We start from the raw sequence: 18863 nt of genomic DNA, 5'->3' as shown, positions 1-18863 counted from the left end.
GCACTGTCAATTTTTCAGAAAAATCAAAGGATTTTAAGAGCGACTTATTTACCGAAAAACACGTTAATAACAACGGCCTGCTTGCATGCTCTACAAAATAGTGCTTTGGTGTGCATCTGACAGACGAAAGCCAAACCAGTTCCACACCACTGAAGTTGCACCTATAAACCAATTCTGGTTCATCTGTCATTCAACGATCCGCTTTCGCCCTTCTCATTCTCCGTAGCCGCCATGCTTTTTCTGCCATGTGGGTATGAAAACAAAGGCACTGCGCATGCGCGTTTTACCCGTATTCTACTGCGATATTTCATTTTCTTATCATTGCCTAACATTACACTGGTATTACCTGAACGGTATGATATGGCCCAGCCCTACTCCAGATTAAAACAAATTCTGCTTCAAAACTGTTTCCAAAATTACACAAGCACGTCACTTCTTCATCTTTACTCACAACTCAAAGAATGAACGTTAAAACACAAACTACACTCAATCTAAATATATCTGTATATAATACAAATACTTGTATATAATATAACAATTTGTATATAATTACTTCTTATTACTTGATCATTAATCTCAAATGTCAAGAAAGCAGCAGGATGTTGCACTTGAAAGCCTTCAGTCAAATGAAAATTACTTGTATGACTTAGTGAAAATTAGTGAACATTATATTAAAATTTAAGACATTATTTGTTGCAGCTCTAATCGAGGTAAAGGCAACTCACAGGGTAGATGATGCTGCAAAGTCTCTCAAAAATGAACACAGGTGTTCTGTAGTCATCCAGGTTGTACCGCTTTGCAGTCTCTATGCACACTGCCATGAAAGCTTTGGTTTCAGACTCGGTTCCTATAAACAATACAAGACATACAAATAAAAAAAAATATTAAGCACAATTTGTACAATATTCAGTTGACCAAATAAGAATATTATTATCTTTTTAAAAACATAATTAAATTTATAATTATTGTCAATGCCCACCTGTCGTCATGTCTTCCAGCATCTCAAGTAGCATATCCTGAGTTTCATCAATGAGTTTGGTTCGCTGAACCACCAACTTCCTCAGGCACAGATAACCATTAAGAACCGTGCCGACCAACCTACTTTTGAAATGCCGCTTAATGGACTCCACTTCGACAAAAGATGACAGCAAACCTAAAAAACACACACAGAACCAAAAAAAGAAGATTCAGGAAAGTCTGTATTAGCTGCAACTTTACTTGTGATATAAAAGTAATTTGTACCACTCAATCTGTATATATGCTGAAAATCTAAAGATGGAAACTAACATACCAGTCAAGCTCTTCAGGGCGTAGCCTTGCTGCAAGTCTGTGCTCAGTGTAGCCTCCTCTAGAGCCAACAGATTGGCTATTTCCTGATCATAGCAATAAACAAGATAAGATACTGAAATAGGAGCACTTCTAATGGCTCTAGTGACACTTCAGTTGTTTGAAATTGGGAAAGGAACAGGACTATGAAGATACTAACTTAAAAACACCAGTGTTTATCTGACTATAAAATTACATTCTTTGAACGTTAAAATAATACCTTGGTGATCAGGTTGCCAATGTAGGGCAGGACTCCCCGGGCAGCCAGATAAATCTTCCAGTGTGTTGGCTTAATCAGCTTCTGGTACAGACCCAGATACTCCACTGCACACTCTCCAGCGACACTCAGTTCATCCAGATAACTTAAAGAAGGACAGTTTTTTAATCACTTTAACAGTTTTCATCCTTTTGCTTGAGAAACTATGCAATAAGTGAGCTGCCTGAGACGCATTTTCTTTCATTATTAAGCACAGAATTATATTTTTCTTTAACACTTTATCTGTAAAGTATTTAAAATAATATTATTTTTCTGCCCGATAATTCATTTTCCAGCAAATATAAAATCATGGAAATACATGATAAGAGCTATTCATCTTTAACTAGTTATGCTATATTGCTAAGCATATCCAAATTCATTGGAATTATCAACCTAATTTATGTATATGAAATTCAAAATAGAGCATGTCATGATTTTATGGCTTTCTGTTGAGACTCGTACCTGGTGAGCAGGTCCAGGACCTGTTGCTTGCGGCTAGGGATTGTGGTAAGTGCCTCCACAATAGTGCAAGCTGCCTGTCTTGCAGCCTGGGTGGCAGGTGTGAAAAGAACCTGCAAAAAGTAGAGCTAAAGTTAGCATTTTTTTAAGAAATTGCATTTACCGGTTTGTGAACTAACCAACAAAGCAAACAACATTTTTCTGATTTTTTATTTTTTAATTATTACCTGTCGCAGCCAGTTGTTGTGGCTCAGTTTAAGCAGGCGCGGGAAAAGGCCTTCTCCTTTTCTAGACCTCATGAACTGTTTCCACTTCCACACATACTTCTCAAGTAGATACTGTTTCCGTAACTCAGCCTTCCCCTGAGGTTTTGACATCGTTTCCTGACCTGCGATAGACAACAATGAGAAGTTTATTGAGTGCTCCTATTTCATTAAATACAATAAATGAATAAACCTGTGACACTCAGATAATGTAAACCGTTCAGACATGATACTTACATCTTGCTGGAAGACACTTTTTCCAGGCCTCATAAGATGCTTTGGGATCTTTTTTGAGCCAGAGTTGGGCCTGGGCGTGGATTTCATTACTGTAGGGCCTGACTGTAGTCAGAGACTCAATGGCAGCATCCTTTAAACAGAAAACACACATAACTTTGTTAGGTGGCATAATACAACCAAGTGGTAACCGACACAACAGATATGCTTATATTTATCTATTTTAAACATGCAGCAAATTTTTTTTTACCTTGTTCTTCTTGCTAGTGGGAGCAGGGGGCTTAATCAGCTTTTGCAGGATTCTCAGGCACATCAGTGTGATGTTTTCCACCACTACCGGTGTCTTTATGTTGACAGACATGAGGAACAGGCTGAGGGCTACATATGGGGAAGGAGTGAGGGAAAACAAAACAAAAGATACAACACTATTAGTCGAAGACTCTTAACTGCTTTAATCCAACAAAACCTCTTTCAAAATAATATTAGAGGAAAAAAGAAGAAGAAGAGCGATAGTTCCAGGTGTCTAATCAATACCACCCTATGTAGACCGAGACTGATTTGGTCAGACAAAAATAACCAAACCTAAATAAATAAATAAATAAATAAATTGTTCTCTCAAAATTCCTGGCCAGGATTGACCGAGCTGGATGAACTGTTTATAAATTTAGAGTCCCTTAGCCCAGTGGTCCCCAACCCCCGGGCCATCGACCAGTCGTTTGGTACCGAGAGTTGAGGCTCGGGTGTGAAATTTATGGTTTTCAGGGTTTCTATCCGTTTTTAGCGTTAGTTCTTTAAAATAGTTTCCCTGGGTCTTTTTCTGTGTGTTATGAATAAATCTTTTTTTTTTTGGGGGGGGGGGGGTACCGGTACTGGTTATATTTTGTTGTATTTATCCGCGACACCTGTCCGTCCGCCAGTCCGTGAAAATATTGTCGGACATAAACTGGTCCGTGGCGCAAAAAAGGCTGGGGACCGCTGCCTTATCCATACAAATGATCCATCAATAGAATATATCATATGCATATTTTATTAATTTAATTTATTAATTAATTGTTATAGACAAACAATGCACAACATAATTGAAGTATATTATTAATGCTTACCACAACGCAACCGTAATTCCCAGCATCCACCCTCTTTTGAAATGGAGTCCGTTAGCAGCAGCATTTCATACTGCAAATTACTAACCTGATGGGGGAAAACAAAAAACAGTGTGTGTATTTTAAAATCGGAGCTCTTTATAGTAAAGTTCATAGTCACAGCGACTCTGGAAAAAAAACAACCCCCCCCAAAAAAAAAAACAAACAAAAAAAAACAATGTTTGTTGGGTTTAAATTATTTTCAGTATGACCTCTGAGACCTACCAGATCAGGATTGGCCCAGTGACCTTTGAGGGCAGCTGACACCTTGGCAATGATCAGATCGTTCATCTGCTGAGTGGCTTCTGGGTGATCTCTGAAGCAAAAGATAGAGAGACAAGGAAAAAAAACAAACATGTAATGATACAGGAGACCAAATGACAATGAAACACCATTATATACAGCGTGTATTAACATAGAAAGTTAAAAAGCAAAAAGCTGAGATTTCAATGTTATCGTTCCAACAACTTACAATACTATCATTGCTTATATGTGGAACTGAAGTCAGGCAATTAATTGTCACATGAAAATATGTGAAGGAAAGGACATACCTAGTGAGGAGACAGACCAGCTGGCGCACCTCCTCCCTCATGGCTGCTGTACCTCGACGCAAGTTATACTCAAACAGCTCACGGATGAGACCCTGAAGGACTAGGATCTGCCGAAGGGCTGGATTGGTGGCCAGTGCGCGGAGCAGTGTGATGCAGTGACCTGTAACAGCTGAAGCACAGCCGTAACACTTGGTTGAGGATGTATGGCCGCAGCCCAGCACAGAGAGGGCGCGGTACTGACTGGCGGTGAAGGTGGGCTGGTGGCTACTGCTGCTCCGAGATGACTTAGTGGCAGCCTCTCTCTGTTGTAGGTCATACTCCAAGAGCTCTTTACGAGATGCAAGCACTTTCTGTAAACAAAGAAGGAAGGGGCACAATTGTATGAGAGCAGGAAGAAAACAAGGGTACAGATATCAGGAAAGTTAACTGCATTTTCTTCCTAACCTGTATAATCTTGGAGAGTTCATCAAATGAGGTCTTGCAATCTCCACTGTATTCCTGAGCCAGCTGCTGAATGTATCTGTTCACATTAGCAGAGGATGCACCAAGTCCTGCTCCTGCTCCAGTGTCATCCTGAAAGAAATAAAAGACAAGAGAAAATACTGTTAGATAAAACTGTAGAAATAGAGCTAAAATAGAGACTGAAGAAAAACATAAATGATCTCTGCAGCATGTGCAGGTTGCATTAGTACAAGCTGTGCTTATTTAGGTCAAGTGCTCTTTCAGTCCCTCTTGACTGACCTGGGGCTTCTCCGGTGCTGCCTCATTGACTTTAGACAAGAGACTCTCCAACTGAGGCCGGTGACCCATCAGCTGGTGGTAGACCCGGTCAGCTTTGTCCAACAGGGTGTTAATGTTGGTCACAGCCTATGCAAAAAGGGACAAAACATTTTGTAGTCTGACTTTTAGGAATGGTAAGCCTATTTTTAACCAATTCCTTTAAATGTTTTTCTTGTCCTAGAAGAGGCTTCTTTTTTTTTCTCTACCTTTTTCCTGTCTTCCTCATTTTCAATAGGATCCACAGCACAGCATGGTTTAGCATACAGCATGAAGTCAAATCGGGCATATTTGCAGAAACCACAGGCGTTGCACAGGAAGGGGTCTTTTTCGTCATAATTGATAGACCTGAAAAGTGTCGACCATATAGTAAAAATCCAATAAATCTAAAAGTGTCTTCAATTCTTTAAGAACCGCAGAGGAAACACAGGGCTCACCTGCACTTGTGGCACTGATACACATTCTCACCGCAGTTGCCACACACACCGGGGTTGGCCGGTACGGAAGCACTGCAGCGTGGACACTGCAGGGTCTCAGTGGAAGCCTGGTAGTTCTCGTAGAAATCGGAAAACTCAATCATCAAGTTGGAAGCGACGATAGGTAAGGGAAGGTCAATCTTCACTTCTGTTTGTCCCGGGGTGAGCTGAACTTTCTTGGCTTTGTGCCAACGAGCAGGCCTAAAAAGAAAAGAAAAAAGACAGTAAAGTTAAGAACTCCTAATTAATGCCAAAAAAGTAAATTAAAATGAAACTTCCAAGTTGATACTACATCTTTGCACCTTAAAATTTACCATAATAATATGAAAACTAAAAGCAAGAAAGAACAGCAGCTCTTTGCTGACATACTTATTCTTCAGCTCCACGATCGCCTGGACTGTCCTGTTGTTGTAATAGAGATTGATGGTGCGGACCATTTTGGTGCGTTTGAGGTCCCCAATCTTCACTGTGACTTTGCTGATGGTGTGGCTACCAATGAGCTTGACAACCTGTTGTGTGGTCGTATAGCGGGTGTCTACTTTGATGGATGACAGTTTTATATTCTGGTGGATGAAAATAAAAAAAAAATAAAAACTATGCTTAAAACAATACTGAGAACTGTTTATACCTACGTTTAGAGGATGTTTCTATCAACATAACTGTATTTCATCATTGTTTAACTAACCAGCTATGTTACACAGTTAATACTAAGAGTTTTGCATTTGGCAGGGGGTTTTCAAATTCTGAAACCAATACCATCTCTCTTTAAGCCTTCCCCTGTGAAATTTACTAGTATGTAAAAATTATTTTAATTAGCTTGACTGCCTGTGCACTTTTTAAAAGAATATGCCTGTTGTGTGAGGGTGTGTTTCACTCACGGAGAAGGGAACTTCTGGATTGTTGCACACCAAGCAGGGGTCACTTTCCAGATAAAAGCCATCAAACTCCACTAATCCAGAGAGTGTGCTGCAGAAAAAAAAACACATGTAATTTTATGTAGATGATGCCCAATAGTTGCATTCTCACTGTTATAAGATTGAATGTTTCGATTTCAGTATCTATCAACATACTTGTATATATTGGAGTTGGGGTGATTTGTCAGGATATGGTTCTGTGCTCTCAGGATTTCCACAGCCTTTTGGGAATACTCCTTCAGCTGGAGAAAAATACATAAATAAATAAGAGAAACAAAACAATTTCATCTTCTATCATAATGAAAGTGGTGTCTATGGTCTGTGGAGACAAATAAAAACACAAGCATCAGGATATGAACCCTTGTGTAATACTTTAAGAACAAAAACTAAACGTTTAATTGTAAATACTGAATTATTCCTCTTTGAATTGATATAGAAAATAGCCAAACTATAATTTTATTTAAAAAAAAAAAAACTGCATGAAATACAGAAAAGGATTTTAAAGAAAGAAAAAAAGAAAAGAAAAAAATCTAACCTTTTTCTCAGTTTGAGGGGTTTTGAGTGAGAAGTAACCAAGTAGGTCGACAAACTGGGCAGCTTTACGGCCATATGCAGGAAGCTCTGGCCAGATGGCCCAAGTCAGTTCAAGCAGCAGCTCCTGCTGAGATTTACTAGAGTTCCTGCGGAAGTACAAACAATATCAGGTTGTCCATACATGTATTCAATTGTTAAAAAGTGATGCAATAAGCCTAAGCTTTTGTTAAATAGACTAATCTTTAGACCAAACTACCCAATGTACTAGGTGTATGTTTCTACAATACCTGTAGATATGCAGCGCCAAGCAGTGGGCTTGCCAGCGCACAGCAGATGAGTTTGACTCCAGCAAGAAACAGCGTAGGAACTGAATGAGCGTCTCCTTGTCTGCAAATTTGTTAAGCTGACTGACCAGAGCCATACAAAGCTGATCCTCCTGGCTACCAACACCATCCCCTGTGGTCAGTTGACAATATACAATTAAATTCAGGATACTCTCATCGACCAATCATTTTACACCACTTTTACATCTTGTTCAGGTTCAAAGGAGCACTGGAGCCCAGTTCAGTACCCAATATGTGTTTCTACGCTAGTTGATTTTCGAAGAAGTACAACTAGTCATTTTTTATTTTCTCACCATCTTTTTCTTTCTCTTTGTCTTCTTTTTTGCTCTTTTTACTAGAAGACTTGCTCTGAGAGGACTGAGAGGCTCCTGTCTGTCCAGCACTACCAGACCCTCCGCCTGAGAATGAGGATGAAGTAGAGGAGGAGCTGGCCAGCACCTTGCTGCCACACAGAGCACAGGAGAGGAGTTGCAGCAAAACTGGGGAAACGCCCTCATCCACCAAGAAACTGACTTGGAGCAAGAAGTACAAGACAGCTGTATGGAAAAAAAGAAAAGCAAAGACAGAGACATAAATAGTTAGTACTTGTGTAAAACATTTGTTGCTTCAAAAATAAATAAGTAATCACAAACAACTTACAGTCATCCTTCATGCAGAACTTCTGCCAGTTGATTGTCCTTTGAGTGGCAATTTCAGCACAAGCTTTCAGGTGTTCCATCTACAAAAATAAATAAAGCAATTTACAGCAAAGCATAGCAAAGAAAAAAAAAACATATGTGTGTGTGTGTGTGTGTGTGTATATATATATATATATGTCTTAGTAAGCTGCAGTGCTGTGGTGAATTTATTGGTTTTAGAATCTGTTTGTGTGTGTGTGTGTGTGTGTGTGTGTGTGTGTGTGTGTGTGTGTGTGTGTGTGTGTGTGTGTGTGTGTGTATATATATATATATATATATATATATATATATATATATATACATACATACATACATACATACACACACACACACACACACACACACACAAACAGATTCTAAAACCAATAAATTCACCACAGCACTGCAGCTTACTAAGACACAAAAAAAGGATAAAAACACAAATAAACAAGTTCTAACTAAACCTGTTTTATACATAATGGATCCAGAGTAATGCAGGAGTGGTACACTGTCTTATCAAGACACTCACCAGATTGATGAGTGTGTCATACTGTAGGGCTGAGCCAGATGAGGCAGTGACTACACCAGCCCGGAGGAAGATGCCCTGTTCCTCTAGAAGCTTTTTGATGCTGCGCACATGAGAGTCAAGAGTGTGCAGGTCTCGTAGCTGACGATATTTTTCCTTTGAGCCGCAAATGAACAACAACAGTTTTCTGACTTGCCTCCTGACGAATGGTGTCTGTTGTATCATCAGATACTGGGAAAAATTGGGGGGGGGGAAATGAGGAGATCAATTTCTCTCTTTTGGAAAGACAAAAGAAAAAAAACATTTATATGATGGCTTACTTCAGATAGATAGTAGAACCAGGAATGATCAAATACAGGAGGTGGGATACGTGGGTTGGCGTCAGCAATTTTCTTTATCTGATATGGCAGCCGAAGCACCATTTCAGTCAACAACTGGGAGTAGGCTTCAAACACATCAGCAGCATGCCCCTGATTGCAAAAACAATATATTGAGTTAATGTTAAAATTTGAGAGATATAAATAGTCTTTTACGTTTTTTATGTTGAGATTATCTTACCTTAACATATTGGCGAAGGAAGAAAGGACTCATGTCAGGGGGAGAGGAAGCTGTGTGTGTGCGGAGGAGCTGGCTGGCAGTCACTGGCTCTTCTTCACCCTGTTGGCTCTTCCAAAACTCCAGGAGTGACTTGAGCACTTGGAGGCAGTAGTCAATAGAACCCAGGCTGAGCAAGGCGGTTGCTGTGGCATTGGAAATGAGGGAGGATGACTAGAAGACAAAAAGAGGGAAAACAGCTGACTTCAAAATTCATGATGTACAAAGTATAATCAAGTTGCATGATAGCCATGAAACTGTGAGCTTCATGGCACAAGTTATGTTAATAATAATATGAAACTTGAGCAAAAATGAGATGTGATGAATGACTGCAATCAATTTTGAGCAGTTGTTGAGAGAGGTGCAAACCTGGCTACACACTACATAGTGATTATAGTACAACTGTACCTCAGAGGAAGATTTGGATCCAGACTTTGTTCGAGACATGAAGACACTAAGCAGCCTCATGATGACCAAATGAACTTCATTTATGGAACTACGCTCATTCTTCTTGGAAACATCCTGCAGAGATATAACACGATTCAGTAAAACAAAAATATTCTGAGCCTGATACAAAATGAGGAAAGGACAAAACAGTAGTTACCTTCTTGTGCATGCCAAGCTCGGCAATGAGCTGTGCAAGCAGGTCATCCAAAGCACCTTTATCCTTTTCATCCTCGCCGTCAAGGTCAGAGGTCAACATGAGGATAACTTGCATGTAAGGGATAGCTTGGACTCCACCTACATTGTGGAGCTGAGAAAGGTGCTGAAGCAAACGCTCCAGTAGCATAAGACGAACCATGTGCAACCTAATGAAAAACATGACGACATTTTTTTACTGGTTAAACTATTAAGCATAAATCACTTTTCATGACAATGTAATAAAAAGTAAATATTATTATCTGTCTTTCTTATGGTCATGTTGGTATCCATAGATAGTATAAATGAGTCTTCAGCACATCACATGGCAGATGTTCATTATCATGGAGCCTTAAGTTAACCTAAAATAATCCAAATTCATGAATCTGACCTGTTGCTTGTATGAATGTCTCCTTCAGTCTCTCCTTCACCTTCTGAGCCTTCACATTCCTGCTGGGCTGTGGTGGTACTAATGGCTCCAGTGCTGGAACTCACGCTGCCTGGACCAGCGGGGTGGCCTTCCGCTGTTGTGTCTCCATATGCACTGCTGCGACCTGACACTATACAAATGCATGAATGAAAGCAACTAAGCAATATGGAAATCTGGTAATGTAACACAGGGAAGGATTAGGTTTTATTTTAAACTGAAGAGTCACGTTTGCCCCTCAGGACTTTAAAGCGCAACAAAATGAGGCATGGGAAAAGGGAAGGATAGGAAAGGTGACACACTATATTATAATCTGTAAACTTAGAGCTACCTTTCTCAGAAGGTTATTGGGAATTAGAGAAAATTAATGTCTAAAGAAGTTTAAAGTCTAATACTTACTACGGGGCTGAAAAGAATTGGATATAGAAGTTCCTACATATTTGAGATACTACCACTAATTCGGGGCATGCATATATAATGTTTTTAATATTAAACTGGCCTGTTTTACTTAAATCACCCACCACTGTGCTCCCCTGCTACAGAGTCGATAGCAGAACCTCCACTCTCTGAGCCCACGCTGCCGCCGTGCTCAGCTGGGGAGGTCCGCAATGTGGAACCATCAGTAGCAGCTGTGCTGCCCTCATCATCTGATGCCGGGGCTGAAATCATAGCAATAGCTGTAACAGTAAATACACCGCGGTCATCTGGCCAGGATACATGATCTTAGTTTATACTTGTGCACCAACAATGCAAAGAGCATGCAGTACAATCAAAAATAAGTGCTACCGAACCCATTGTGACCAGTGTGGCATTAAATTATAGGGGTTAATTTGACATTGGCCAGCTTACAGATATGAGCAGTACAACTACATGCTGTATCACTGATGAGCTTATGAGCTTCAAGTTAGAATAAAATTATTTAATGATAATAATTTCCTTTTATTTAATTTAAAAATAAAAAGTTATTTTATTTTTGGAACTTTAAAAAAAAGGTTTGTTTAACTGACTTGCAACAGTGACTTTGCAAGCATTAAAAACTAGCTTCCGGTTGAGCGTGAAGATGGTCTTATTACCTGATGCAGTGGTGTCTGACAGGGTGCCAGCATCAAGTGAAGAGGAGCTTGGGGCCTGGCCAGACAGGCCTAGACTCTGAAGCCCAAGAGCACTGCTGCTACTGCCTAAAAATGTCAAAAATTGTGTTTAAGGACGGACTTCTAGGAGTGCCCAAACTTCCATTAAAATGTGTCAGGGTGAAACATTAAGTTTTGCAGATCAGAACAATTCAAATAACGTAATCTGGGGGGGGGGGGGGAGAAAAAAAATTTGTATTTTGTTGAATAACTTATGAGGGTTTAAATCACTCTGAAGGGTGGCAACTGATATAGACACACACACATACACACACACACACACACACACACACACACACACAAAAAAAAAGCTTCGAAACAATTATGTAAAAGAAAAATTGTAAGGCTCTATGAATTTCAAGGCTTAAAGAAATTTAGAATAGTTTCAGCATAGACAGGAAAGACTAATGCTGAGTAGGACTAGTAATAAGTCACAGTCACACTAGTCACAAAATTATTACTTTATTTAGGATTTTCTGGTCACTTACCCTGTTGATCCTGCTGCAGGCTTAGAGCAATTGCCAACTCTACCATGGTTTCATCATCTGCATCAGGAGGTATGTCAAGCATGGGGGGGAAACCTTCAGCTCCAGCAAGCAGAGCCTCGAGGGGAGATGGATTTCCATTGTTGACATTTTCTGCTGTCTCCAGGACCATAGACTCGGACTGTGAAGCACAAAAACAGGCATGTTTTACCAAATTTTAACATGCATATGTAATTTATAGATAACTAAGATTTAAATTTGAAGATGGTCATACAAGCCAAAGAAAGGAATACAAGTGGCTTTTAAAAATGTTACTCCAGTGTATATTTATTGTCTATGTAGTGTGAGCTCAGAAAAACAATTTAGTCATAATATAAATGAACAGAAGTGAATTACAAACTTTTTGACATCGTCAGAGCTAGTTAGTTACTTTAAATATATCTTTGCGATGTTACAACATTATACTCTGCATCCAGAATAATTCAGGAACAGGAAGATCATTTATACTTTTGCGATGAGTGTCTCTAAACAGTCTAAAAAAAATGCTAGTCCAATGTCAGAAACAGCCTACAGCAGGGGTGTCCAACTCCAGGCTTCAAGGGCCGGTGTTCTGCAAGTTTTAGATCTCACTCTGGGTCAACACACTTGAATCATGATTAGTTCATTACCAGGTCTCTAGAGAACTTCAAGACATGTTGAGGAGGTAATTTAGCCATTTAAAACAGCTGTATTGGATCAAGGACACTTCTAAAACCTTCAGGACACTGTCCCTCGAGGCCTGGAGTTGGACACCCCTGGCCTACAGACTGCTGCTCTTTGTCTCACCACCATCTCAAAGTCGCCATGGTCCACTTCATTTTGTTCTTGGCTCTCCTGTCGACCCTCTTCTCCACCAGTCAACACTGATGACTGCATTTTGTCATCTGCATCGTCGTCGTCATCATCATCCTTGTCTCCTGATAAAGGAGATCAACCGCAAACATTTAGAGGATCCCTAAAGCCTTGTTAAAATGATAACTAATATGAGAAATCATATTTAATATTGGCCCCAAAAAACTATCAAATATTCATGTACATCTAGTAACATTCAATTAATACTTTGAATTAATTAATAAACATACCCATAGGTGTGTTGGAACGTGGGGGAGATGGAAGGGTCACATGGCGTCGCTTGTTTCTTGGTCTAAGCACTCTGATCAGAGCCTGCTTGCAAGAAAAGCTGACAGCAGTGTCCTGTGAATTGTTAAATATAGACTGGTTACCTCATGACTTTGACAGTGATCCATGCAAGAGCTCCTTCTAATTGCCTAAAATCTTTAATATAGGCATGCTGCTTATTATCACCCTTGTAAAGCCATGTAAAAAAAATCTACTGACAAGGTACAAACTACAGTAGTTAAAATGCTGTTCAAGGAGAAGAAGATAAATAAAAATGACTGATCAATAAAACTGATATACTTACAGGACACAGTAACATCTGCATGTAGATTTTGGAGGCTACATTGACGTAATCCAGCTCACATGTGCAGTATGCATGGATGATGTCTACCAAGGCATTTACTGTTGCTTCCACATGAGTTAGACCTTAAATTTAAAATAAATAACTCATTTCCAGACTAGGGTTTCAGAATAGAAGACAAATGTACTCGTGCTGTTGGGCATTACAATACGTGTAAATTGTTTACATAAGATTTAAGTGAATCAACATTACTCACAACACATATGTATAAATGCATATACATTTAACAATAAATGTTCTTGCAAAATGTTGGGGACCCACAGGGTAGAACTTACCAGGCAAGCAAGCAGGAGCAAGAAAGGCATTCTTTGGTTTTAGGGCATGAAGTTTCCAGAAGTTATTCATCAGTTGTGCAATAAAATTACAGTTCTCACTATCCACATGCTTTTGTCCATCCTCTGTCACCTCTGAGTTAGTAAGAGAAGAACACCAGTAAGTGTGAGAATTATAAGTCAGTTAACTTCCAAGCTGTTTCATTGTAAGTGAAAAGTAAAAAGTATCTTTTTCTGACTTTGACTCCAAATGACAAAAATCAAGTTTATTTGTTATATGCTCACACAAGAATACATATAAAACATTCTATTCTATGCCAACATTCTTCATAACAAGAAAAGCTTCTTACCCGAGTCATGGTGCAATGATTTTGTTTCTGTGAAATGCACCAAGTTGTTGGGTCTCATGATCGCAATGGAGCGGGCAGTGATTACAAGTCTTTGGAAGACATCAGGGTCTAGCTCTTTCCCTTCCCGGCTGCAACTATTCAGACACTGCACAGCATTGCTCAGCAAGGACTGGTCCTGAGGAGAACAGAGGGAGGGATAGTGGTTCGCGAGAGTATTAAGGTGTTTGGCTGTTAATGAAAATCAATACAACATTTTTCAGATTATAATGAGCTAAACATTGTATGAATTTGGCCTCTTTTATTACCTTGTGATTGTGGTAGGCAGTACGGCTTGTGTGCAGACTGGCAAGAAGCCCCTTTGTCTGCTGCTGCACACCTACAGGTGTTGGCATCGACAGAAGTAAAGTTGCCAACTCCAGTGCTGCAGCCTTGTTTTTCTCCTATAGAGTTGACATGAATTAAAAATGCATCCTGAACACAAGCATGTAGATAACAGGGATTCATTTATACAGAATTATGCTTTTAAAAGTCAATAAAAAAATAAAGTCTTCACAGGTTTACCTTTTCACTGGATGAACCAACTGCAAAACAGCTTTCCAAAGCTTCAAGGGAGCTGACCACCAACCTGAAATAGAGAAAGAACATCAATTCTGCATCTCCTGTGAATTATTCTTTAAATAACCAATCATACAGGGGGAAAAAGCACTATTATTCTGCTGCTACTCTAAACGCCAAACAAAATTGAGTGCAAGAATAAATGTCAGGGGAAAAATGTTTCTGTTGCTGCACAGGTGTGGAAATGGTGCATGGCATGTTCGGTTGCAGGCAAAGACAAACAAGCTGGCACACATGCACAAAACCATACAAACAAGCAGAGAAAAGGCAGTTACTAACCGGTCCAATGTTGATAAGGACTCAGTTTCACAACTTTTTATTGTAATTTTGGGAGCAAAAGAAAAAGAACAAAAATAAGTGTGAGGATCACGGAAAGAAACAAGTGGAAATAAATGATTCAGTTGAACAAAAGACACATGCAAGAAAAGATGATCACAAGAGCCATGCACTAAAACACACTAAAGAGAGCTCACTGCTACTGCTCAAATTTCAGGATTGTGTCCAACAACCCATACTACACAGCTGTATTCAATACATGCTTATAAAATGTAGTACGAGTTAAAATAATTTTTAAAAAACATCACATCTATGGTAATATATGTATTGCGCTTTTCACAAAATATACATCTTCACACAAAACTGAGGAAATGTAGATAAAACAATGTTTTAGAAAACATTTTGTTGTCAAGTGAATGGACCAAAAAACAGTTATGATGAAACACTGAACCCAACAAATCTACCGAGAGGTTTTATATAAAGGTACTAGAGATGGACCGATCCGATATTACGTATCGGTATCGGTCCGATACTGACCTAAATTACTGAATCGGATATCGGAGAAAAATAAAAAATGTAATCCGATCCATTAAATATCACGAAAGCATCTCACAAAACTTGCAACACGCCGTAACTCGCCTCAGAATGTTAGCACGTCGGAGCAGTATGCATCACGTGATAGAGCGGCTGTGACATGCGGGACCTGTCGGTGGTCTGGATAGCATGTGGAGCTTCGCTAGCAACCCGGCATTTCATCTCCGACAAAGTTATCCCCGAGAGAAGTAAAGCAAGTGTGTAAGTCCATCTCTGAATGTAAAGCATTCCTGCATTAAGCTTAACAAGCGACTGCCTCTTCTTGCTGCTACTTCAATCATGAAACTGCTTAATGATCAGCTGGTTGGCTTTTCTGTCGCGAGTACGTCTCTCTTGTTTGTTTTTGGCCCACTTTGCACCAGAAAGAGGAAACCAGCGGCTGAACAACAGCAGCACGTTTAAGCTTGATAAGCTGTTGTTAGAATTTATTTAATATTACTTTCTACTCGAGGATCTTTTTCTACGTAGCTGACAGCTGGTAACTGTGCAGGGGCGGATCTAGCAAAGTTTAGCCAGGGGGGCCGATAGGGCATTAACAGGGAAAAGGGAGCACAAAGACATACTTTTCTTTCTTATTCTCATTTAAAATGTCTAGCTTTTAATAAATAATTATCTGACACCCAAAGTTTTAATTTGATGTAAAATGAATAGAAGTCAATTACTGTATATAGTAACTATTAAGTCTAATATATATACCCTAGTAAGCTATAGTACTTTTTCCTTTGGGAAGGTACCATCTGTGCAGTCTGCAATTTTGTTGAAGAAAGATGTTGAATCTATTTAATATTTCTTGAAAAATAATTCATTTCTGTGCATTTTTTTTTTTTTCACACTGCATCAAATTAAGGTTGATTACGTCGATTAAGCATCATGAGGTGGAGGGTGGTTCCCTATTTTTTATTTATTTATTTTTGTTGCTGGGAGTTGGAACCCTATTAGTAAGGTTGCTTAATATTTACGCTAAGCACTCTTTAAAATACCAGAATAGGGAGGATGGTGTAGGTTTGAGTTTATTAGATTGATCAGTATTGCTGAACTATGAAATATTTTTTTTTGCATACAGGTATAACAGAATAGCTTTAGTGTAGTTGTTGTTTTAAACTTGAGTATGAACTTATACAAAATGCAGCAAGATATTTAAAAAAACAGTTTTGTTGATTAAAAAACACTATATCGGATTCATATCGGTATCGGCAGATATCCAAATTTATGATATCGGTATCGGACATAAAAAAGTGGTATCGTGCCATCTCTAAAAGGTACTTAATAGATGATGGTCAACTTGCTCATCAGTTCATTAGGAGTGGTTTATTCAACCCTGGGGATAAAAAATGAATGCCAACAACTTGGGTTGACCTTTTCGCAGCCCAAATTGAAAAGCTCATACCTCTCTAATACAGTGCCATTAGTTGTTGTTGGGGTGGCTATGTCTCCATCAGAGGTCCCATTGCCCTGGTTGAGGCTGGGACTGCAGACATTGTTAACTGAGGCAGATGAGAAGTCTTCTGGTGGATCCTCAGGCCAGCCAAACTGCTCCTTGGTTTTTCCATAGATCTTAATTGAATCAAGCATGGTGACTCCAGCTGGGTCAACAGATGCTCCAACTTAAAAATTAGCAAGACAGTGTATTAGAAGATCTATCTAAACAGACTGAAGCATATGACCATATGACCAAATAATATGAACAGGTCAGCGCAAATTATTTAAACACGTGTATTGGAATATCAATACAGGCAACAAGAAAAACCATTAAGTAGTAAAAAAAAAACAAAAAAAACGTATAACCACTGCACAGTCTTGATCTTACTAAATATAGACAGCTTCTTGTCAGCCTGCAGGGCCTCCTCTCTCGTGAAGGGGAAGTCAAACCAGCGAGCTCTTGTCAGATTTATCTGCATGGTGCGTCCAAAGACCTCCACATAAGAAGGAGCCCTTTCAATGGCCTGGGTGCCCACCTGAACCCGCATACCTGTCATCACCATTGAACTGTTGTTGTTTACTGCCTCTACAGTGAACCCTCCAGGCTAGGATGAAGGAAAAGAGAAAGGAAAGCAAAAAGAAACATGACATTTGTTATTTTACATCTTTTTTTCTTGACTACAGCTGAAAAACATGTTTAGAATAGGTGTCTTCACTGTTTTTATTTAAAGCAGGGTCACTTGGATTTAGACTGGACATATACTAATGTACTCTGGTATAGTAAACTGCACAAATGTAGATGGCAAAGACAGCAAAGTCTCAACACAAGTGATGGCAGATAACATTAAACTACATTTACATAAAATTTAATTAACAAAGATCCCTCTGCTGCACCATGGTTATCAACTCAAGCACTGCTGACGCAGCAATAACCTGCATTACAAGAGAGAAGCAGAGCAATGTTTTTACACCTTTTCTAACACAGAACATTAAGGTACAATGCCTCTACCTTTGTGTTGGCCACATACATCCCTGTGGAGTTGAGCCTGTGTTTGATCTGCTGTCCGTTGTAGACCTGCAGCAAGTCATTACCCCCAAACTCCACCTCTGTCAGTTGCTGGTTGTGTTCAAAGAAATCCACTGGGAATGTCACCTGACTGGAAGTCCGGGTGGCTTAAAGTAAAATCATTACATTCAAATTAGCTCCCCAAAATTTTAGATTAGTTGCTTTTATTATTGTGTATGTCTGGCTACATGGAGAATGAACACAAGAAACATGATCTGAAAATGTGAATGAATTACACTTTGAATTTTAAGAAAAATTTAAAATAAGCAAACTTAAATCAGAAAACATACGGGCATTTATGGAAAAGGTTACAAATCTGTGTCATCAGTAACATATCAGCAAATATTAAGTAAGCAATAAACAGGTTAGTACAAGCTGTTCATTCATCATACATAACTGGCATTTACAAAATAACCCTTGTCCACAAACTTACTGGCAGCAGCGGCCTTGCGCTTGCGGACTGGCTTCATGATGCTTATGCCACAGCTGGGCTGCAATGAGGGCTGGAGCCAGTAGGAGGTGTTGTCCACATTTGCCATGTAGATTCGCAAGCTGCCATCCTCACATAGAAGAATCATGGTAGTGCGCTGCTGCTCATTACTGGCAGTGTGTCGGATAGCTACCATATCTTGAATCTGACAGAAACCGACAAATAAATGTTAACCTTAGAAAACAGTAAAATTAGGTAAACTCATGGGAAATAACTTTGCTTAGTAAACAAGACAACCGGAAAAGCTTTGTGTTTATACAGTTCTGTACTCCAAAATGGAATTTCCTTTTTTTCCTCCAATTACTGTTTTCATGGTATCCTAACCAGTTTCATGTCACAATAGTAAATGGTATTTACCTTAGCTTTGGCTGGCAGGGTTTTAATCTCTTGGATGAGGAAGGTGTCAGGTTTGACCATGATAACCAGAGGTATGCCTGTTGTCTGTTGCACACAGCACACAAGGCCTGGATGGTTCATGACCTCAGACCACTGGCACAGTGCAGGAGACATCTTACTGCTGCCACCATTGGAG

At 39.4% G+C, this 18863-nt stretch overlaps 1 protein-coding gene across 12 annotated transcripts in view; it reads right to left on the bottom strand.

Annotated features, from left to right (window-relative positions):
- Nucleotides 1-18863, bottom strand: part of ubr4 (ubiquitin protein ligase E3 component n-recognin 4) — a 62192-nt gene that overhangs the window by 14327 nt on the left and 29002 nt on the right. For 5 of the 12 annotated variants that reach the window (XM_085443006.1, XM_085443012.1, XM_085443007.1 and 2 more), the window contains 44 exons: nt 18689-18863; nt 18275-18476; nt 17785-17948; nt 17164-17380; nt 16744-16960; nt 14766-14798; nt 14433-14496; nt 14177-14311; nt 13872-14046; nt 13525-13656; nt 13193-13314; nt 12852-12963; nt 12556-12686; nt 11734-11911; nt 11189-11293; nt 10637-10792; nt 10080-10248; nt 9654-9858; nt 9458-9571; nt 9014-9223; nt 8776-8925; nt 8459-8686; nt 7913-7991; nt 7567-7809; nt 7217-7385; nt 6931-7075; nt 6552-6637; nt 6360-6447; nt 5851-6044; nt 5443-5682; nt 5215-5353; nt 4970-5095; nt 4673-4801; nt 4229-4578; nt 3903-3993; nt 3642-3726; nt 2789-2916; nt 2542-2671; nt 2269-2429; nt 2045-2154; nt 1547-1688; nt 1292-1373; nt 980-1153; nt 726-847 (listed from right to left, as the gene is read on the bottom strand). In XM_085443006.1, coding sequence (XP_085299132.1) covers nt 726-847; nt 980-1153; nt 1292-1373; nt 1547-1688; nt 2045-2154; nt 2269-2429; nt 2542-2671; nt 2789-2916; nt 3642-3726; nt 3903-3993; nt 4229-4578; nt 4673-4801; nt 4970-5095; nt 5215-5353; nt 5443-5682; nt 5851-6044; nt 6360-6447; nt 6552-6637; nt 6931-7075; nt 7217-7385; nt 7567-7809; nt 7913-7991; nt 8459-8686; nt 8776-8925; nt 9014-9223; nt 9458-9571; nt 9654-9858; nt 10080-10248; nt 10637-10792; nt 11189-11293; nt 11734-11911; nt 12556-12686; nt 12852-12963; nt 13193-13314; nt 13525-13656; nt 13872-14046; nt 14177-14311; nt 14433-14496; nt 14766-14798; nt 16744-16960; nt 17164-17380; nt 17785-17948; nt 18275-18476; nt 18689-18863 — 6607 coding nt within the window. The remainder of the gene's footprint in view (nt 1-725; nt 848-979; nt 1154-1291; nt 1374-1546; nt 1689-2044; nt 2155-2268; nt 2430-2541; nt 2672-2788; nt 2917-3641; nt 3727-3902; nt 3994-4228; nt 4579-4672; nt 4802-4969; nt 5096-5214; nt 5354-5442; nt 5683-5850; nt 6045-6359; nt 6448-6551; nt 6638-6930; nt 7076-7216; nt 7386-7566; nt 7810-7912; nt 7992-8458; nt 8687-8775; nt 8926-9013; nt 9224-9457; nt 9572-9653; nt 9859-10079; nt 10249-10636; nt 10793-11188; nt 11294-11733; nt 11912-12555; nt 12687-12851; nt 12964-13192; nt 13315-13524; nt 13657-13871; nt 14047-14176; nt 14312-14432; nt 14497-14765; nt 14799-16743; nt 16961-17163; nt 17381-17784; nt 17949-18274; nt 18477-18688) is intronic. The other 7 variants (XM_085443009.1, XM_085443014.1, XM_085443013.1 and 4 more) reach the window with 5 other exon arrangements.

The sequence above is a fragment of the Copadichromis virginalis genome, linkage group LG20 (genome assembly GCF_057382275.1).
Source record: "Copadichromis virginalis isolate Kocher_CV1m ecotype Utaka linkage group LG20, C_Virginalis_male_GT1.1, whole genome shotgun sequence".
In the NCBI taxonomy this organism is placed as follows: Eukaryota; Metazoa; Chordata; class Actinopteri; order Cichliformes; family Cichlidae; genus Copadichromis; species Copadichromis virginalis.
The sequence above is the reverse complement of the archived record's forward strand: the minus strand, read 5'-3'. Positions and strand labels throughout refer to the sequence as shown.